The 23,330-nt window shown below is 36.8% G+C and overlaps 1 protein-coding gene across 1 annotated transcript in view; it reads left to right on the top strand.

Moving 5' to 3' along the window:
* Positions 1 to 23,330, top strand: part of DOCK7 (dedicator of cytokinesis 7) — a 192,186-nt gene that overhangs the window by 5,784 nt on the left and 163,072 nt on the right. Inside the window, exon 2 of the mRNA XM_090269555.1 lies at positions 20,679 to 20,784. Coding sequence (XP_090125681.1) covers positions 20,679 to 20,784 — 106 coding nt within the window. The remainder of the gene's footprint in view (positions 1 to 20,678; positions 20,785 to 23,330) is intronic.

Genomic DNA, 23,330 nt, shown 5'->3' with positions numbered 1-23,330 from the left:
TGTGTATTCTTAAAATACTTTTTACTACATTCTTATCTTCATAACCCAGAGAAACAGAAGAGCATAGTAAAAAAGAGTACAGGCTCCAGGGCACATTGTACAGGTTGAAATTCTGCTTATACAGTGTTATGTAATAGCTGTGTAATTCTGGGCAGTTGATTTAAGCTTTCTGTATTCATTTCTTCATCAGTAAAATGGGGATAATTGCCTTTATAGGGTTAATGTGAGGATTAAAGGAGTTAATACATGTAAAATATTTAGAACTGTGCCTGAAACAATAACCATTCAAAAAAAAAAAAAAAAAAGTGTTAGCTGCTGCTATTGTTATTCCTATATTATTTTCATCATTATTTTTTACTATAATCCAGATAACGAGTTGAGGCCTACAGAGCATGAGATTATTTGCCTAAACTGGGACTCAAATCCTAGTCCTCCGATTTCAGGTCTTAACACTTTTTATTCAACTGTATTTTATTTCTGCAAAGTAGTTTCTTGAGTAGTTCCAGATTTTTTAACAGTGCCACTGTTAGCATCTCAAAAGTTACCCTTGCCTTCTGAGTCTTGTTTTTGTTAATTTAGTATCATTTTGCTGCCTAAGAAGCAGAATTTAATGAAAGGCTTTCATCCGATCTTTTATTTCTGTGGGAAATTTTGCATGAGTAGGGTTTCCTAGATATGGGCTTATTTATAACCTCAATTGTTTTTAGTTCTGAACCTGTTCATAACTGGCTGGATAGGCCCAGTCTTTCAACCTGCTGAATCTGCTTTGTTCAATTCGTTATCTCACTCCTGATCAAGGTAAATCCTTTCCGATTAGTATCAGCTACTTTGATGCTGCCTTTTCTCTTTTTAAAAAATCATTTTGGGTAGATACTTCCCTGACCTTTTGTCGCACTTGTCTCACTAACTTTAAGCTATTTAGCATAACCTATCTCTTGCTCAGGAGCTGCGGAGTAGTGTTAGAGGGAGACTAAAACAGTCTAAAGTTGATCTTTTATTAATTAATGGTTTCTCACTTGAAGTTTACTCCAGGTCATTTCTCTGATCATCTTTGCTTCCCTACACCATCTTTTACTGGAAAATTCAACATGAGTTTGAACATGAGTTTTTCATTTAACTTCAGCATACTGCTGTCAGTCCGGCATTCTTCTTGAGCTTGAAAGGTGTGTTTTACCACTAAAGCTTACATATTTTATTGTACTTTGAATCTCATACCTTGCCACCTCCCTCAGAACCTTTGATCTCACAGTTTTACCTTTGCTTTGTAGGATCTTCAGTCTATGTCGTTTTATGGATGCTTCTCTTAAACCAGAAGACTTAATATGCCTTTCTCATCATAAAACAAAGAACCATTGAGTTTTCTGGCCTTTCTAGCTGCCAACCAATCATTCCTTTTTTTTTTTCTCTGTTCTTATTTCTCACTTGTATGTGGTATAGTCACGACTGCTTCCTGCTTGTTCTCATTAATCCTTCGGCCATATGGCTGTGCTTACCGTGGTACCTTATATGTTCTTGACTTATAGAACTCTTAAAGATTAAGAACCTTTGACTTTTTTCCTTTTCTGATTTCAGGAACTACTGCTTGTTTTTAAAATTTTTCTCATGCACCCCCCCTGCCCCCCTCCTATTTTATACTGCTTTTCAGAGCTCTCTGATGGCTGGTCTAGGTCATTGTATCTGCAGTGCTTAGCACAGAGTCTGTGTAAACTGGACACATAAGAAGTGTTTAATGAATGCCACCCTGACACGGTGGAGCATCTTTTATTACCTCAGTCCTAGGTGACCACAACTGGGTCCATAGTAACTGATCTAGTCTCTCCTTCTTCTAATTCAAGGTGTTGCAAATGAATTCTCCCTAAAAGAGCTTTTATCATGGCATTCTTTTGTTCAAGAATATATAGTGGCTTTCTATTGTGTTAAATTCACACTCTGGCTTGCATTTTAATGTCATCTATATTCTGGTTGACTTATTCTCTAGCTTTGCCATGTTGTACCAGTCTGGTGTTTTCACTGAACCCCCACACGTTTTCTGCTCTTTTGCTCTTCCGTTTTTTCTTTTTGGTCTATATATATTTTTTCTTTTTCTTTTCCAGATCTTACCCTTTTCTTCAGACTATTCTAATCCACTGTCCTTACTTTTGGGATAACCATTTTCTTGCTTTTCTTTCTTTTTTTTAACCACCTATTAGTGCATCCTAAGCAATATACATTTTTTTTTCTGTTTTTGCATTCATTTAAATATAATCATACGGCATGTGTGTATGCTTTTCTGTCTTCTTTTGTTCAAAATTGTATCTAAGATTTATTCATGATGTTATGAGTAATTGAAGTTTATTCACTTTCATTGCTTTATTTTATTTCACTGTATAAATATACCACAATTTTTCATTCTACAGTAGATGGATATTTGGGTTGTTTCTAGTTTTTCACTATTAGAAACAATGATCCTATTTATATTGCTATATATTTATTCTGGTATACATGTATATGAGTTTTTCTGTGGTATACCCAGGTATGAAATTGCCGGGTCTTGGTTATTTTATTGCTTGTCATAGTAATTTTATTTACCATCAAGTTTATTAGGTAATGCCAAACTGTTTTCTAAGATAGTTGTAGAAATTTACAATCCTGCAACAATGTTGCTTTATATAGCACATCATTTGGTATTGCCAACTTTTTCATGTTTGCCAATCCAGTGGATACATAATACTGTAATATTGTAAAAGTTTTAGTTTGTGTTTACTTGATTACTAATGAGATTGAGCTGTTTTGTATGTTTATTGACCATTTGAATACTCTTGTAAATTGCTTATTTATGTCTTTTGCCATCCTCTCCTTTTGTTTTTCCCCTTGTATGCTGTCTTTTCTTATTGATTTGTGTGAGTACTTTACATACAGTTAGTATATTAGTCATTTATTGATTATATGTGTTGCAGATATCTTCCTACTGTTTTTAATCCTTTTTATAGAGTCTTTTCAAAACAGAGTTCTCAGTTTTAATGCAATTTATTGTTTGTTTGTTTTTTATGGTTACTACTTTTGGGGTCTTCTTCAAGAAACATTTGATTACCCCGAGGTCATGAAGATATTCATGTGTATTATCATAAACTTGTAGTTGCATCCTTTGTATTTGGGTTTATTTTCTGCCTGGGCTTGATATGTGTATGATGTAAAATGCTAATTTTTTTCATAGTGGATTATTCTTTCTCCATTGATCTACCCTGCCACTTCCGTAATGGATTGTATGTCCTTATTCGTGGGTTTTTTTTTTTTTTTCAGGACTATTTTGTTCCAGTGGTCTGGTTACACATCTTTTGACCAATTATAAATGATCTTAACTTTAACTAAGGGTTTGGTAGAATAACTCCTCCCACCATTTTAAAGTGTCTTTGCTCCTCTTAGGTCTTTGAATTTCCATGTATATTTTAGAAAACCCTCTAAATCCTATTAGAATTTGATCAGGATTGCATTGAATCTATATATCAGTTTGAGGGAGAAGTGACATTCTTATAATACTGTGTTTCCAATCTGTGATTATGATGTACTCTCCATTTTATTTAGTTCTTTATATTGTAAAATGAAATTTTATAATTTTCTTTGTAACTTTCTTACATATCTTCTATTAGATTTATCCCTAGGTATATAAGGATTTTGTATTCAGCTATATATACCTTGCTAAACTCTTGTTAATTCCAAAAATGTATCTGTAGATTCATTTGTATTTTCTATGAAGGCAACCTTATCATCTAGAAACCATGAATTTTTGTTTCTTCTTTTCCAAACCTTATAACTATTTATTTATTTTGTCTTGCTCTACAGGTCATTACCTTTAATTACTGTGCAGACTATTATCATTTCTATTCAACATTATATTAATATTGAGAATCCTCATTTTGTATATGTTCTCTAAGCCTGATGCTTGCTGTAGGTTTTTGATCTGGATTCTCTAGAAAACCAGACTGAGGCAGGAATGAAGAGCTGAGGCTTTACCTGGGAGGCATAATTCCAGGACATCAAAGGAGAAAAGGGAAGTGAGGCAGAAAAGGAGGGAAACAGTATACAGTGACACCTTATCTTCTTTGGCCACTGCTTCCCAAAGAGCTGGAGAGAAATTGTTGGCAGGTGTGCTTGCTTGGCCACAAAGGATATCTTTTTTATGGAGGAACAGTTCCTCAGATCGGTAGATGGGAGCCTGGAAGAAAAGAAATAGGAGGCCTGTCCATAAAGTATCCAGCCATGTACTATGAAAAATAGAAACATTTATTGAAGATAAAAGATATAAGAAACATTGTACATAGGACAGTGGCGCCTCAGTCCCCTTCTAAGTAGGCACCTTGGGACCTCACACAGTTCTCCCTATCACTATCAACTACCCCATCAAATTTCCCTGAATCTCATCGATGGTCTGAAGTCTCTTCCCTTCCAAAGGTGATTTTGGTTTTGAGAAAAGCTAGAAGTCTCAGGGCACCAAATCTGGGCTGTATGGGGGCTGAGTCACCTGGATGATTTGATGTTTCGCCAAAAAAACTCTGCATGAGATGTGGTACATGAGCTGATGCATTGTTGTGATGAAGCTGCCAATCACCAGTTGCCCATAGCTTCGGCCTTCTGAATCATCAGAATAGTTTGGAGAAATGTTCAAGCTTAACGCAAAATTTGATGCAGATTCTACTTGCTCAGTCATTTCAAATGTGTTGGCCACACAGGGTGCACAGTCACTGAGTGGTGTCTGTCACCCCCACTGACTAGTACATGAAGTCGTCATTGATCATGTGTGAGCATTCCAGTTCACTCTCCTTGGCTGCTAGGTTACATCTATGTGGTGCAAACCGTTCTGGTTAATGGTTGGACTTTTTCCAGACAGACCTCGTACTTGCATTTCTTCTGCATCCTATTTTCCGTTAGTCATTTGAATCTCCTCAGAGAGAGAACTCCTTCACTTCTGGTTTGCATCATTTGGACCTTTTTGGCAACCATTCTAGATGTCTCACTACTTTTTCAGTGGCTTTTTACAGAGGAGACCTTTTGGTTGCAAGTGACAGAAACTCAAATCAAATTAATTTGCACACAAAAAAGTGTTAACTCACATAACTGAGTACATCTGTTCCAGAGATACATATAATGGCAGAAGGCTCTTATCTTCATATCTTGGATAGATTTTCCACTGAGTTACAATGAGTTGGCCCCAGGCTCAAATCCTGCCAGTTTAGTTCTAGCAGGAAACATCCAGCAACTCGGTTATTGGTCTGGCTTGGGTCACATGTTCTTCTTTGAACCAATTACTATGTTGAGGGATGTAGTATTCCCTCACTTATTGCGGGTATTACGTTCTAGAACCCCCTGTGATAGGTGAAAATCCGCAAAGTAGGAACCTTAAATTTATTTTAGTATTTATATATTTTTTAAGGCTCTATAAACCCTTTCCACACACTTATGAAACTTTTCCCACTCCCTTATTAACGTTTTCACACTTTTATAAACACTACTTATGTTCTTAAACATATTCTGCATTCTTAAACCTATGTAACTTTAACAACATATGTATACAGTACTGCAAAATCCCACGATATAGCGAAAAATCCATGATAAATAATTAAATATAATATTTTTAAAAATCCCGCAACACAATGAGGCCGTGATAAGTGAATCGCAATACAGAGAGGGGCTACTGTGTAGGGGTTTTGTGTCCTGCTGTGGCTTGGAGGCGAGATGTGATGATATCAGCCCCCGCCAATCTCAAGGAGTGAGTCCCCTTAGCAGGAAGAAGGGGTTTCTAACCAAAAGAAGTAAGGTAAGAGTGCAGTCACACTGAAACAACTGATGGTCTTTAAAATTAGTTATTTCAAGTTGCTTGGCATCACTATAATTATTTAAATATGTAGCTGCACAGTCAGCTTTGCTACCTATTAAAATTTCAATGTAACTTGTGAAGTACAAAATACAAAGAAAACCAGTGTAATCTGTCTCCAGCTGTGGATCCAGTCACTTAACTTTGTTAAGTTTAGCGCTGACCTATATGTCAACTAGCGCTTCCAAAGAGTTGTGCTTGCTTTTTTGCTTTTCCATGCTTCTTTCTGCAGCTACACTCCTGCATCATCGTGAGGTGCTTCCAATTTTTCCTGTGACACCAGAAAACTCGACTTCCTAACTCACATCTGCCATTTAATGATTTTTGTAAAAGTTGGTAAAGGAGCAGGGATTGTGGTAAGGCGTTTCAGGGTGCAAAACTTTCTTAGTGACTCCACCTCCCATCTTTTTCCTGTTGTTATAATTCTTACTCTGACTAATAAACAGTTGATTCCCCTTTTCTTCACAGTGTAGTGTCAACCATACTCATATTCTTAAAAAAAAACAAACTTTATTGAGCTATAATTTACATATTATAAGATTAATTCAAGTATATATTCAATGTTTTTTTAAGTATATTTTATTGATTATGTTGTTACAGTGGTTCCAATTTTTTTCCCCTTTGCTCCCCCTGCCCAGTACCCGCCTTCCCTCCAGCAATACCACACCCCTTAGTTCATGTCCATGGGTCGTGCATATAAGTTCTTTGGCTTCATCCTTTCCTATATTATTCTTAACTTCCCCGTCTATTTTGTACCAACCGATTATACTTCTTAATCCTTGCACCATATCCCCATTTCTCCCCCTCCCCCCTCCCAGCTGATAACCCTCCAAATGATCCCCATACCTATGATTCTGTTCCTATTCTGGTTTGCTTAGTTGGATTTTGTTTTTATTTTTTGGATTCAGTTGTTGACAGTTGTGAGTTTGTTGTCATTTTAGTGTTCATAGTTTTGATCTTCTTTTTCTTAAGTAAGTCCCTTTGCCATTTCATATAATAATAGCTTGGTGATGATGAACTCTTTTAGCTTTTCACCTTTTCTGGGAAGCACTTCATCTGCCCTTCCATTCCAAATGATAGCTTTGCTGGATAGAGTAATCTTGGTTGTAGGTTGCTTTTCATCACATTGAATACTGCTTGCCAGTCCCTGCCTGCAAAGTGTCCTCTGAGAAATCAGCTGATAGTCCTATAGGCACTCCCCTGTAGGCAACTCTCCTCCTCTCTCTTGCTGCCCCCAGGATTCTGTCTTCATCTTTCAACTTTGGCATCTCAATCATGATGCATCCTGGTGTGGTCCCCTCTGGGTCCAGCTCGCCTGGGACCCTCCATGCTTCCCGGACCTGTATGTCCATCTCCTTTGCAAAATTTGAGAAGTTTTCCTCATTTTTTTTCAATTCTTGCTTCCTCATTCTGCACTGGTTGACTGTTTTTTTCTTCCTTATGTTCCAAATCATTGATTTGAACCCCAGTTTCCTTTCCTTCACCATTGGTTTTCTGTGGATTTTCCTTTGTTTCACTTAGAATAGCCTTCATTTCTTCTCTTTTATGCGTTTGCCATAACTCAAGCATATCTGTCAAGCCTGTGAGCCTCTTTATCACCAGTGTTTTGAATTCTTCGTCTGTTAGGTTGTCTATCTCCTCATCTGTGAGGTTGGCTATCTCCTCGTCGCTTAGTTCTCCCACTGGAACCTTGATCCATTCCCCCTTCTGGGCCATACTTCTCTGTCTCCTCATTCCGACAGGCTTCTGTGTTTGTTTGCCTCCGAGTCCCAGGTAGAGCTGTCGCTCCTGTTACATTGTAAGGGGCAGAGCCTTAGGGATTCCTCAGTACAGGGCGACCTGTTTCACCATGTTGTGGTGCTGTATGTGGGGGAGGGGTCCCAGAGGGAACAATGTCGCCTGCCCAGCACTCGCCCCTTTTCCAGGCACCTCTCCCACTTCTGCATTGGACTGGCACCCCTCTAGCTGCTGTCCTGGCCAGCGTTCCCAGAGTGGGTGGGTCTGTGGATGTTCTAGGACCATGGGGGCCCTTTAAACAAGCGGACTCTGCTGAAACTGGCAGTTTCTGCCTCCACCCCAACCCCCACTGGTCTGCACAGCCAGAAGCAATGAGGCTTGATTTTCTCTGGTGCTGGGACTGTGAGCTGTGAGGTCCAGTGAGGAGCTGGGACCGCTCCCCACATGTCCCTCCTGACTTTTTAAAACGTGTGACTGTGTTTTCTGCCGGCCTCCTGCTGCCGCCATTACACCATGTCCTCTCCACCCAGGCTCTGCCCCTCCTACCTGTCTGGATGAGTATTTTTTCTTTATCTTTGTTTGTTGGATTTCCATGCAGTTTGATTTTCTGGAATTTCTGGCTGTTTCTAATTTTGAGGTAGTTGTATTCCTTCTTAGTTGCGGAGGGAGACTCAGCATGTCTGTCTATGCCTCCATCTTGGCCAGAAGTCCTATATTCAATGATTTTTAGGAAATTATTATAGAGTTGTGAAACCATCACCCACAATCCAGTTTTAGAGCTTTTTTTGTTTGTTTGTTTATCACTACCCAAACTACTTTGTGAAAGTTTATAGTCCCTTCCTATTCTCACCCTAAGCTCCAGGCAACCACTAGTGTACTCTTTTTCTCTCTCTAGATTTGCCTTTTCTGAATATCTCACATAAATAGAGCCATATAATATGTAGTCTTTTGTATCTAGCTTCTTTTAATTCTTTTTTTAAAAATTACAATTTACAATCAATGTTATTTTTATTAGTTTCAGGTGTACAGCATAGTGGTTAGATAATCAAGTACTTTACAAAATGTTCCCCTTGATATTTTTAGTACCCAGCTGGTACCATACCTAGTTACTACAATATAATTTATTTCCTATACTGTGCTTCACATCCCACTGGATTCTTTTATTTAGCATGTTTTTGTGATTCACCCATGTTGTTTACGTGTATAAGTCCTTCATTTATTTTTCTGATTGACTAATATTTTATTGTATGTATATAGCACATTTAGTTTATTCATTAGCTGATGGACATTTAGGTTGTTTCTACCTTTGGCTATTGTGAACAGTGCTGCTATGAACAGTCATGTACAGCTTTTGTTGGAACACTTATTTTGAATTCTTGTGGTTATATTCCTTGGAGTGGAATTGCTGGATCATCTGGTAATATCATGTTTCATTTTTTGAGGAACTCCAAAACTGTTCTGCAGTGACGATACCATTTTACATTTTCAACAGCAATGTTTGAGGGTCCTAATTTCTCCAGATCCTTGCTAACACTTGTTATTGTCCTCTTTTTGATTATAGGCATTGAGATGAGTGTGAAGTTGGCATTTATTTTATTGTGGTTATTGATTTGCATTTCCCTAATGGTTAGTGATCAGAGAAGGAAAACTCTGACTCCAAAAAACCTCCGCTGCCTTGCGGCATACCTCTTCAGGGGAAAGGCTAAGGGAGTAAACCCCGACAGAAAATCCGGAGCCGGAGTCCCTAAGGCGGTTTGACGTTGTAGTCAACACCGGCAACTCCTGCGGCGCACCTGAAGCCAAGCTGTATTGACTCCGTCTTTCCCTTGGACCCTTCAGCTGCGAAGAGAGGGGGGGTCTGCTGCATGGGCAACAGCAGACCCTCCATATCACCCTGCCCAGGCTCTGTAGCTTCAGCTTCACTGGAGAGGACACTCCAGCGTCATCGCAAGATGTCGATTCAACACGGGAGGAGACAGATACCGTGTCACTCCCGAGTTGGACTGCACAGCCATTCTCGGCGGTGCAGATAGACTCTTAAGAAGCTACACCATCGTCTCTCGAGAGGGACGGCTGCCGATGACGAATGGTTAGTGATGTTTTTCTTGTGCTTATTTACCATTCACAGGTCTTCTTTGTTGAGATATCTATTTAGATCATTTGTTGATTTTTAAATTGGATTATTTATCTTGTTTTGAGTTGTAAGAGTTCTTTATTCTGGATATAAGTCCTTTATTATATATATGATTTACAGATATCTTCCCTGTCTGATTTGTTTATCGTGTTCTAACTGGTGAATTTTTAAGCATATTTGATGAAGCCCAATTGATCAGTTTTTCTTTTATGGATCATTATTTTGATGTTGTAACTAAGACTGCTTAATTCGTGGTTGAGAAGATTTCCTTCTCTGATTTCTTCTACAAGTTTTTATAGTTTTAGTTCTTACATTTAGGTTTATGATCCATTTTGCATTAATTTTTGCTCATAGTGTGAGATGAGAGTTTAAATTCTTTTTTTTTTGTGCATGGGAAAGTTCATCTGTTGAAACTTGTAAAAAACTGTCCTTGTGTCATTGAATTGCGTTGGTACATTTGTCAGATATCTGTTGACTATTTGTAAGAGTTTATTTGTTTTTTTTCTTTATTGATTTTAGAGAGAGAGAGAAAGGGAAAGAGGGAAGGAGGGGAGAGAGAGAGACATCGATTTGTTTGTTCCACCCATCTGCACATTCATTGGTTGATTCTTGTACTTACCCTGACTGACCTGGGAATGAACCCGCAACTTTGGTGTATTGGGACAATGCTCTAACTAACTGAGCTACCTGGCCAATGCCTAAGAGTTTAATTCTTGACACTCAGTTTTGTTTAATTGATCTGTATGTCTGTCTTTATCACATTGTTCTGATTACTGTTACTCTAGTAAATTTTGAAATCTGGAAGTGTAACTTGTCCAAATTATAACTCTTTTAAAGAATTGTTTCACCTATTCTGGATTTTTTTGCATTTCTATAAACATTTGAGGATCAATATCAATATAAATTTTGTTAATTTCTGCCAAAATTCTTTAGGGATTTTGATAGTGATTATGTTGACTCTGTAGATTAGTTTGGGGAGAATTGCCATCTGAACAGTACTGATTCTTTCAAATCTATGAACACAGACTGTCTCTTCATTTAGTAGATCTTACTTGATTCTCCCAGCAAAGATTAAGTTTTTAGGGGGTCAGTTTTGTACTTCTTTTGTTAAGCCTGTTTTTAAGTATTTTATTGTTTTTGATTTTATCATGAATGGGATTAAAAAATTATTTTTGGTTTGTTCATTGCTGGTATATAGAAATATATAGTAGTTGATTTTTTAATATTGAACTTGTATCTGGTCATGCTGAATTCATTGGTTCTAGTAGCTTTTTTGGTGGATTTCTTAAGATTTTCTACATACAGGACCATGTTATCTGTGAGTAAAGATAGTTTAAAATAATTATTTATTTATTTATTTTTTAGAGAGAGGGGAGGAGAAGGAGAAGATAGGGAGAGAAACATTGATGTGAGAGAGAAACATTGATCTGTTGCCTCTCTTACATGCCCTGACCAGACCGAACGCACAACTCAGGCATGTGCCCTGACTGGGAATTGAACCCATGATCTTTCACTTTGTGTGATGATGCCCAACCAACTGAGCTGCATCGCTCATGGCAGAAAAGATAGTTTTATTTCTTCCTTTCCTATCTGAATTCCTTTAATTTCTCATCTTTTCTTCCTTTCTTCCATTTCCTCTTGCACTGGCAAGAACCCGTAGTACAGTGTTCAATAGAAGTGGTGAGAGCAGTCATTCTTGCTTTCTTCCCATTCTAAGAAGAAAACATTCAGACTTTCAGCATTAAGTATGCTGTTACGTGTAGACAGATGCTGTAGAAAAGGGAAGGAGGGGACAAAGATTTGAGAAGTATTTAAGTGTTAGAATGAACATGACTTAGCAATTAATTATATATAGTTTATACTAGGATATAATTTGTATGTTTGTGGGTAAGAAGATTCTGCCTTTATTTTGATGAAGGAGGATGGAATTGAAGATAATTTATTTCCTTTTGGGTGGATTGACGTTTTTCAATAAAGGTTTTCCCACCTCATTTTTCCTTTTTAGTTGTCAATATCAGATGTGTTAATTTTTCTAAATGCTAAATTTTTGAATTTTTTTCAATATAGTTATAATTAAGTATGTTCCATGAAATTAGGGAGCAATATTTTCATCATGTTTTAGGTGAAGAAATTGAGATATAGTGAAATGCTGTAGATCAGAATGATGGAGACATCCAAGTGTCTTTATTTAATAGTGTTTTCTAAATCTTGACTTAAATGTTATCCCATAATAGTGTCAGATGGGATACATGAGTCATCTAACATTTTTTATTCTCCTCCAAAAGGAGCTATATCTTAAATGTTAAATGTATTATATACAAGGACTATTTCTATTCTTTGGTTTCACAAACCACTCCGTATGTGTTTTCATTTTCTTGGGCCTTTACTAGTCCACCCTGGACCTGAATTCCTAAAGAATTTAACACTATTTAACTTATAAGTGGCACAAAGGCAGTGACTCATAGGGGAGTTTCAATTAGCCATTCATGAAAGGTAGGAAACATCATGACAGTGACAGTAGTCATTATAGTGTTCCTATTAATATGTTAGGATATAAAGTATACATTTTCCCTGGGTGTATTTAAGTGATCTCATAGGCTAGGTTTTGAAGAATAGAGAAATCATTAATATGAACTATAGCTAGAATCAGTTACCTTTGGAAACTTATTGCCATGGAAAAAGGTGCTTTAAGGATCTGAATTCAAACTTTGACTCTACCATTCAATATAAACTTGGGAAAGTTACTTTATTTTTGAAGTTTATCTAAAAAATACCTGTTTTTTCTGATTATAAAATAATATATAGTACTGCAGAAAATATGGAAATATAAAAGGTCCAAAATAAAAAGTAAAAAATTATTCATAATTTTTGATTTAGACAAAAATCTGCCATAATGAAATTTACATTCCAGTGGTGATCTTTGCAAAAACTAGAAATAGCCTAAATGTCTACCAATAGAGACTGACTGCTAATGCTCCAGATTATCTATGTTATGGACTTTATTATGGATAAAAAGAAGGCAAGTAGTGTCAAGAGTGGGGCTTTAAGTTCCGATCTTGGTGTTATTCATTATTGGCTATATGACCTTAACCTCTTGGAAACTTCCATGTCCTGATGTACTAGTGCCTACTTAACAGTGTTGCTCTGAAGATTGAGTGAGTGAGGTGTATCAAATGTAACATTTTGCACATTTCCCTGCAGACTAACTGCTTGGTAAATATTGCTCAAATATATATATATTTTTTATGTGCTGATATGGAAAGATTTCCAAGATATACTAAGTGCAAGATGTAAGGTATCAAGAAAATGTTATTGTATGATGTCATATGTGGATAATTAAAAGATAAGGATTATATGTGCTGATAAATACATATACATACACACACACACATATATTCTGATATATACATGTCTTTTTCCTTGAAGGATACCTAAGAAAATATTAAGTGGTTACATTTGGGGAATAAGACTGGGAATTTGAAGTGGTAGAGAGATATATCTTTTGTTTTTACTTATTTATGAAATTTGAATTTTTTAATGTCATGCACATATATCTTTTACTTATTTTTTTAAAGATGCCTTCTTTATCAAGTTTTCTTTGTCTTCATATTGAAAAATCTATTCTGCATCTCATAGTAAGTATTTGCATAATCATAGAGCTTGAACATAGTTCTGGAACCAGCCCTTTGCAGAGATGTTAAGTACATATTAGAGACTCCTTTGAAATAAGTAAACATTTCATATATCTTGTTAAAAAAATTGTTAAAAAATAAGAGTTCCCATAGTAGCTTTTTACCTTACCAGTTAACACATGGGATAATAATGATCAGCTATGCTCATTTAAAGAAAAGGTTATATAAAGATAATTTACAAATAAAAAAATAAAGATTATACATTTAGAAATATTCTGTGGACTCAGATTCCTGCCAACCCCCACCCCTCAGCAAATGTTTAGCTATTTGACAGTAATAGGTAAAAAAGCATACATTTTTGTCCTTTTCCAATCAGTTAGAAGCAACTATACTTACAGATAAGTTTACTGTAAAAAGCATTTGGAAATTTCATATACGATGTAGTCTCTAAATGCATTTTTACTATTACCTTTTCTCTCTCTCCACTGTGAAACTTGTCTTCCTTTATTTCTCTCCCTCCCTTCCTCCCTCCCTCCCTCCTACCCTCCTACCCTCCTTCCCTCATTCCCTCCCAGAAGCTCACATCACTTGTTCCATTCTAGCATTCTTTTTTTAAAAAATAATTTATTTATTTGTTGTTTTTGTTTATTTATTTTTAGAGAGGGGAAAGGAGAAAGAGAGGGAGAGAAACATCACTGTGTGGTTGCCTCTTACTTGCACCCCCAACTGGGGACCTGACGTGCAACCAAGTCATGTGCCCTGACTGGGAATCGGACCAGTGGTACTTGGCTTGCAGGCAGACGATCAATCCACTGAGCCACAGCAGCCAGGCGTTCTAGCATTCTTATTGAACTACTTTTGTGGGTGAGGAACTATGAGTTTCTCTTTATTCCCATTTACCACTTTAGCTTTTTGAACCTTTTTTAAAGCACCCAGTATGTGTTAGATGTTCTAATAAAGGGTGCCAGGGTAAATAAGGTGAAGACCTGATTTTAATTGCTTAGTTCCTTGCAAGAGATAGATTTCAAAAACAATTTGATAGATGCCATGATTAAGGTATTGTTCAGTTATTACAATGAGGTAAAAAAGGCACCAGACCAAGTTAAAGAACAAAGGGTGTGGCAAAAGTCAGTTTGCAGTTGTGAGTACACGAAATACAGATTTTATTCCTGTATTATTTATAATTATTGTGTCTTTTCCTTACAAACAACTGTAAACTGACTTTTGCCCCATCCTGAACACTTTCTTTAATGGCAGACATTAACCTCTTTTGAGACATTTATACAAACTAAGAGACAGGAGAGCGTGCTCCAATCAGAAGTGAAGTTTCCTTGTCTTCCCAAATTCCTCAAGGCCAGCGGCTCCTTACCCACGGTGGAAAGCAGTCTGGCTAGTCTGCTGCCTGTCTCAGCTAGCCTTCCAGGAACTCCATTTCTTCGAATGTACATGGATAAACACAGACGCTCTGAATGCACAGAGGAGTGTCTAACCGAGTGAAACAAAACAGAAATAATCAGGCAGGGCTTTATAGAGGCCATGATACACTGATCGAAGGGTATTTAGTCCATCTGTACTTCATATTAATTAATTTGCTAGTTTTCCTTATTAAGGCAGAGTAATAATGGCTGAAGAGTTTAAGTAAACTACAGATATCATTTTATGTCTAAAATTTAAATACGTTTTCCTGCACACTATAATACTAATACTATTTTCACACATTAAAAAACAATAATTTTTAATTATGTAATACCTGACTTGTGTTCAAATTTCTCTTTATCCTAGAAATGTTTATTATAGCTGGTTTCTTCAAACCAGGGTCCAAGAATCATTTATTGCATTTAGTTATATCTAAGTCTTATTTTCCCTTTTAAATAGACTTTATTTTCCAGTCTCATCCTTTTTATGCTAGAGCTCAGCCACCTACCTTCGTTCCCTCCTTTCTTCCTCCACCACTCCCCACATCATTTCTTCCCCTCTTCTTCCCCTCACTCTCACTCTCACATTGATTTATTGAAGAGACTTGACATATAGAATGAGCTGCCTTCTGGTTTTAGTCTGATTGCTTCTGTTGGTATTAACTTCTTACACTGTTCTCTGTATTTTCTGTAAACTGGATCTTAGATGTACAAGTTTGATTCAATTTAGGTTAAAGATTTTGGATACAAGTACTTAGCAGGTGATACAGTGTTGCATTACTTTAATCAATTGTTTCCTTCCTCCTTCCCTCCCTCCCTCCCTTCCTTCCTTCCTCCCTCCCTCCCTCCCTCCCTTCCTTCCTTCCTTCCTTCCTTCCTTCCTTCCTTCCTTCCTTCCTTCCTTCCGTTTTTGCTTCTCTTTATCTTTAATATTAATGTAAAACTTTGATTCAACTCATTAATCACCAGTCACAGCACTGGGCTACCAGCTGTTTTTGTCCTTTTTCTTTTGGGGCTTTTTAGTTAGCCCGTTTTTTGCCTTGTCTTTGATATACTTCATTACTGGTATATTCTGTAGTATATTCTCTTACCCTTCATTTCTTCCTTGGCTTCTATCTTACATAGAAACAATGCCAGTTCTAAGAGATCTTGTTCTCTTACTTGACATGTTACAGTGCATCGGTTTTCTGTGACCTTATGAGTTGCGCAACTCAACACTTTTGTTTTAGTCTAAATTCTCTTTATTCACCTTTACTTGGGCTGACTGTAGATGAGAGAGGCCCAGGTTATCTGTTATCCTTGGGTTACTCTGGAAATCATGGTTGGATGGGGCATCTGCAAGTAGGAGGTGGTTAGAGGAAATGATAAATGTAACATAATTTTCCTTCAAGAAAGTGTGTCCTTTTATGGTTATTTCCAACACCCTATGGTGAATGGCCTGGCCTTAGGAACTGCTTTTTTTTGTGAAAACTCTAATGCATGTTGACATAGTGAGGGAGCTGGTAGAAATGGAGAGAGTTAGTTGATAAGGAGATAAATAGGTCAAATATTGGATCACGTTCTTCTGAGAGGGGAAGAAGATAGTCTTGTTTAATTTAGGAGCATAAGTAGTGATGAGATTTTTGACCTACTCTTTTTACTTTGAGTTGATATTAATAGCTTATTAGAAGTAAAAATAGACTTCCTCATTGCTTTACTATATGAGCTATCACTAGGTATAGCAAAAATTGTTATCGGAAAAAGTAATCTATGGTGAAGGATTTTAATTGTTATCAAGAACTATATTTATTCATAACATTTCTTGTCTTGCATACTCTGGGCCATAGGATGGTTAAGAGATACTGTGTTTTATTTGGGAAAAATTTCCTCATTACCATTTATTTTTTAAGTACATTTTATTGATTATGCTGTTACAGTTGTCCCAATTTCCCCCCCTTTACCCCCTTCCCCCAGTACCCCTTTCCCTCCAGCAGTCCCCACTCCTCTTAGTTCATGTCCATGGGTCATGCATGCAAGTCTTTGGCTTATCCCTTTCCTATACTGTTCTTTACATCCCCATGTCTATTTTGTACCTACCAATTATGCTTCTTAGTCCCTGTTCCATTTCCGTCTTCCTCCCTTTCCCCCCTCCCAGCTGATAACCCTCCAAATGATCCCCATACCTATGATTCTGTTCCTGTTCTGGCTGTTTGCTTAGTTTGTTTTTGTTTTTATTTTTTAGATTCAGTTGACAGTTGTGAGTTTGTTGTCATTTTAGTGTTCATAGTTTTGATCTTCTTTTTCTTAAATAAGTCCCTTTAACATTTCATGTAATAATGGCTTGGTGATGAGGAACTCCTTTAGCTACCTTTACCTAGTCTGGGAAGTACTTTACCTGCCCTTCCACTCTACATGATGGTTTTGCTGGGTAGAGTAATCTTGGTCATAGGTCCTTGCTTTTCATCACTTTGAATATGTCTTGCCAGTCCCTTCTTGCCTGCAAAGTTTCTTTTGAGAAATCAGCTGACAGTCTTATGGGAACTCCTTTGTTGGCAACTCTCTGGTTTTCTCTTGCTGCTTTTAAGATTCTCTCTTTATCTTGAACCTTTGGCATTTTAATTATGATGTGTCTTGGTTTGGTCCTCTTTGGGTCCAACTTGTTTGGGACTCTGTGCTTCCTGGACTTGTATGTCTATTTCCTCCACCAAATTAGGGAAGTTTTCTTTTATTATTTTTTCAAATAAGTTTTCAGTTTCTAGTTCTTCCTCTTCTCCTTCTGGCGTCCCTGTGATTTGGAAGTTGGTACATTTAAAGTTGTCCCAGAGGTTCCTAAGTTTCTCTTTGTTTTTTTTGCATTCTTGTTTCTTCTTATATTCTGGTTGAATGTTTATTTCTTCCTTTTGTTCCAAATCAGTGATTTGAATTCCAGCTTCCTTCCCTTCACTATTGGTTCCCTGTATAGTATTTTTTTGTTTCACTTTGTGTAACTTTAATTTCTCCCTTTAGGTTGTTGCTGTACTGAATGAGTTCTCTGAGTATCCTTATCACCAGTGTTTTGAACTCTGCATCTGATAGATTAGCTATCTCCATTTCATTTAGTTCTTTTTCTGGGGTTTTGCTCTGTTCTTTTATTTGGACCATATTTTGTTGCCTCTTCAAATTGGCAGCCTCCCTGTGTTTGTTTCTGTGTACTAGGTAGATCTGCTTTGACTTTCTGTCTTAGTAGTGCGGCTTATGTAGCAAAGGCACCTGTAAGTTGTGTGGGGCAGAGATTTAGGTAATTGCCAGGGTGGGGCCACCTGCTTCACTGCTTTGTGGCTTGTTTGTGGTGGAGGGTTGGAGAGGGGACAGTGCTGCTGCCTGGCTTCTGGTGATTTGCCTAGCATTCACTCCATTTCCAATCATTTCACCCACTTCTCGGCTATGATTGACACCCTTCCAGTTGCTGCCTTGGGGGTTGTGTACATTCTAAGATCATGTGGGCCACCCTAACCCCCACTGTATTTTTTATAGCCAGAGGTAATGGGGATATATTTTTCCAGTGCTAGAACCTGGGGCTGAGCAGTCTGGCCTGGGGCTGGGATCTCTGGTTCCCAGGGCATCCCTCCTAATTTTTATTCTCAAGTGAATGTGGGATAGTCCCTTCCTCTGCTGCCGCTGCTTACTCTAGCCACAAGACCTTTTCTCCCCCATCTCTGTGACTCCACCTCTCCTACCTGTGTGAATGAATGTGGCTTCTTTAAATTTTTGGTTGTTGGACTTCCATACAGCTCAATTTTCTGATGGTTCTGATTATTTATTTATATATATATTTGAAATCTGATTGTAATTCTTTCTATTGTTGCATGAGGAGGCGAAGCGTGTCTACCTGTGCCTCCATCTTGATAGGTCCTCATTACCATTTAATGAAATCCTTTCATACAGGGCATTTCAGTGTAAGTATATCCCTTGTCTAGGTTCCAGATATTATTGCTATTATAACTCAGTTCGGAAATTGTTCTTATTTTCAAATATTACTGATTTTTTTTGTGGGGGTTATGTCATATAGAAATAAAACAAATATTTGTAACATGGTGATTATAATTTTATGGATGTCTGCTATTAAACAAAAGATTGTGCTTTTTTGAAATAGTCATTTATTTAAGTTTTTCTCCTTAAAATCTTCTGAAATCAGACTATGTCTTCCAATTAATTGATGATATAATAGTTAATTGGAAAGCTTTTTCTTTCTTAGATGTACATGAAGTAATGGTACCTCTTAACAATTAGTGATAGTCTTGAATTTGATGAAATATGGCAGTTTACATTTTAGACTTTTCATGGTTTAGCCCCAGAAACAATGAGGTAGTGCTGAGGTTGGTAGATTGATTTAGTTGAGTAACACTGAGGAAGATAGACATGGAAGAGGAGAAACGGGAAAAAGATAATATCAAAAATCTGGATAATTTTTAGAAAATGAGATTGTTTAGAAATTCAGCTGAAAATTCAAATGGAGGCCAAGATGTTCAGAGGTCTGAATTGAAACATCAGCTTCAAAACACTTAAGAACAAAAGTACCATGAAGCTCATCTAGAAATCAGGCCATGAGGCCTGTTTCACTTTATGTGCAATGGAAATGATGGGAAGAAAGTAGGGTTTATTTTTTGAAAAAGAGTGAAAGAACAGAAAGCAAGGTTTACAAAATTAAGAGGCCAGTTCATTGATGATCATAATTGCACAAAATCTGTGGATATTTTGCATTGTTGAGTTATATTTTCTACTGAAAAAAAAATGCAACTAATGTGAGGAAGTTATTTATTTACTGGATTTAGGACTCATTGGATATTTTGGTTTATAGTTTTGTGGAATCTAAGGAATATAGAGATTAATGAGCTATCAAGTCATGTGAATATCTAAAATATTTTTGTTTTAGAAATACTATTTAAGTAAATTTATTATACCAATATGCCCCCAAGGGTCCACAACCATCTTGAAATTGTAGAACTTCTAAACTCTAATTGTGATTCAAATAAAGACTTATTTGTCAATTTATGGTAATGCTTTGCTGGTTTACTTCATTTGTCAGTAAGTTCATTAATACTATATATTTTACAGGGCTAAACATTCGCCTGTTTTGAGTGCTATTTGCTAAATATTTTAAGGAAAACAAAATAAATGAAACCATTGCCTTTGTTTATATAGACCATTCATGAAACATGCAAAAAATAACGAGCAAAATGCAAGTTAGGTTATGACAGATGCTCTAAGGGTTTTAAAAAAGGGTGATATTATTTTAGTTGTAGTGAGTAAAGAAGTTTGTATGGAGGTCTCGGCATTTGAGTTTTACCCTTAAAACTAATTAAGAATTGAATTTGTCGATATAGGAGTAAAACATTATTCTAGGAAGCAATTTATCTTCAATGACAAGAATTTGGGAAAGGATATGTAAAGCTATAAAGGTGATTGGGATCAGATTATGGAAAGCCATTAATGCCAGAGAGTAAGGACATTTTTTATTAAGTAATAACAGGGAATAGTTTCCAGGAATGTGAATGAGGATCTAGTAATATTAGGGAAAAAAGTTTTTTTTTCTTCCTAATTTTTATCATGTATTAATTTGTTAATAAAGTACTTTAAAATTAATTTTCTATTCTTAAATGTGTGTACTTTAATATATACATTATATACATCTCATAGCTTCCAGCTCTATTAATAAGCGTAAGTATATTCCCTCAAATGCCATATACAGAACAAACAAACCCAACCTTATGTAAGTTGACTGTCAGTCTCTTACCCTGCATCAGATCTTCAACTGATGTCTTACGAATTGATAGCCTTCTTGCTGAGGTTTTGTTGTTCTTCAAATGAATCTTTAATATACATGGCTTCCTTCGATTTTAAACCTAGGTTGTTTTATTTCTAAAAATAGTAAGTATTTGCTTTCTTCGTTATAGAACTGTGGCTGCTGAAGTTAGGAAGCAGATCTCTGGACAATACAGTGGTTCTCCCCAGCTGCTTAAAAACCTCAACATTCTTGGAAATATATCCCACCATACCACAGTAAGTAGCTTGTATAAAATATGGCATATTACTGGTATATTACTGAGTAGGCCAGAGAAGGAAAACTCTGACTCCAAAAAACCTCCGCTGCCTTGTGGCATACCTCTTCAGGGGAAAGGCTAAGGGAGTAAACCCCGACAGAAAATCCGGAGCCGGAGTCCCTAAGGCGGTTTGACGTTGTAGTCAACACCGGCAACTCCTGCGGCGCACCTGAAGCCAAGCTGTATTGACTCCGTCTTTCCCTTGGACCCTTCAGCTGCGAAGAGAGGGGGGGTCTGCTGCATGGGCAACAGCAGACCCTCCATATCACCCTGCCCAGGCTCTGTAGCTTCAGCTTCACTGGAGAGGACACTCCAGCGTCATCGCAAGATGTCGATTCAACATGGGAGGAGACAGATACTGTGTCACTCCCAAGTCGGACTGCACAGCCATTCTCGGCGGTGCAGATAGACTCCTGAGAAGCTACACCATCGTCTCTCGAGACGGACGGCTGCCGATGAATACCTGGGTAGAGAAGCATTGTCTTAAGTTTTTAAAAAATGTTCATTGAAAAGTATTTTATCTATCTATCCATCTATCTGATGGTAACATATACAAAACAAAATTTACCATTTTATCCACTTCTAAATGCATAATTCAATGGCATTAAGTACATTCACAATGTTGTTCAGCTATCACCACTATCTATCACCATTATCCATTGCCAGAACGTTTTTATTATTCCAAAATGAAACCCTGTACCCATGAAAGAATAACTCAATGTAATGTCTTCAAGGTTCATCCCTGTTGTAACGTGTTAGAATTTCGTGCCTTTTAAAGGCTGCATAATATATCATTGTGTGTGTACACCACATTTTGTTCATTCATTTGTCGATGTGTTGTTTCCACCTTTTGACTGTGGGTAATGACGCTGCTATGAACATCGGTGTGCAAAATCTGTTTGAGTCTTTATTTCAGTTTTTGGGGGTATATACCTAGAAGTCTAATTGGTGGATCAAATGGTAATTCTGTGTTTTTTGGTATTTTTTTTTTTAGAACACCAAACTGTTTTCTACAACAGCTGCACCATTTTACATTTCCACCAGCAACGCACAAAGCTTTTAATTTCTCCATATCCTCTCCTATACTTGTTGTTTTCCATTTAAAAAAAGTAATTGCCATCATAATGGGTGTGAAGTAGTATCTCATGTTTTTGATTTTGCATTTCCCTCATTCTACAAGTTTTATATTGTGTTTTTATTTAGTTTAACATATTTTTTAAAATTTCACTTTTCAGACCTCTTCTATGACTCATGAATTATTTGGAAGTGTGTTGTTTTGTGTCCCAGTGTTTGGAGATATTCCTGTCATTTTTCTGTTGCTAATTTCTAGTTTGATTACATTATGGTTAGAGAACACACTATAGTTTTAATTTTTTAAATTTCTCAAGGCTTATTTTATGTGTCGGGATATGGTCTAGCTTGGCATATGCTTTTTTGGCTTCATTTTGAAAGTGTTAATCTTGTTGCCCTTCAGTGGATTGTTATAAATGTCAGTTGGATCCTGCTAGTTAGTGGTGCTTTTGAGTTTTACCATATCCTTGTTGATTTTCTGTGTGATGATTGTCTTTCAGTTGTTGAGAGAGACGTCTTGACATCAACTATAATTGTACATCTGTCTTATTTCTCCATTTCTATCAGTTAATTATGCTTCCACATACTTTATAGCTCTGTTGTTTAGTACATACACATTTAAGATTACTCTGTTTTCTTGGTGGATCATACCTGTTACAGTCAGGTAATGTCCCTCCTTATATAATGGTGTTTTTTTTTGCTCTGAAGTCTACTTTATCTTGTATTAATGTAGCCACTTCTGCTTTCTTTTGATTATGTATGCATGGTATATCTTTTTCCATCCTTTTATTTCCAGTCTATTTATATTGTCTTATTTGAAGTGAGTTTTGGTATACCATACGTGTAGGTCATGCTTTTAAATCCATTCTGCTAGTCTCTTATCTTTCTTTTGTAGGGGGGTTGTTTGTAGACCATTTATATATAATGTTATTACTGTTCTGCTAGGGATTTAATCTGCCATTTTAATTTTTGGTTGTTCTATCTGTTTTTATTTCCCTATTTTATTTTTCTTGTCTGAACCTTTTTCAGAATTCCATTTTGATTTATTTATAGTATTGTTCAGTGCATATCTTTGTATAGCCTTTCAGTGGTTGCTTAAGGTATTAAATTTTATATACATATCACATTACTGCTGTTGACCTTTTACCAATTTGAGTGAAGTATAAAAGTTTTATGTACCTTTTTGTCCCTTTACCCTCTAGGTATTATATTATATGTAGACCTCCTCTGACAGTGTCCCAGCAGAAAGGGCCTTGTTATTACTGAGTGAGAGTGGACGTCCAGACTCCTTATGTGGTCTCCATTGACACTGGGTGGGGGACTCATTACTCCCCAGTATGTATGAAAATCTCAGCTCCCCACTCTGACTTTTCTGACACCATGCTGGTTGGAGCGTTGGGATGCCTTGTTACAGCTTGCTGAGGGTGAAGTCTA

The sequence above is a fragment of the Furipterus horrens genome, unplaced genomic scaffold (genome assembly GCF_987537825.1).
Source record: "Furipterus horrens unplaced genomic scaffold, mFurHor1.1.pri manual_scaffold_3, whole genome shotgun sequence".
Taxonomy (NCBI): domain Eukaryota; kingdom Metazoa; phylum Chordata; class Mammalia; order Chiroptera; family Furipteridae; genus Furipterus; species Furipterus horrens.
The sequence above is the reverse complement of the archived record's forward strand: the minus strand, read 5'-3'. Positions and strand labels throughout refer to the sequence as shown.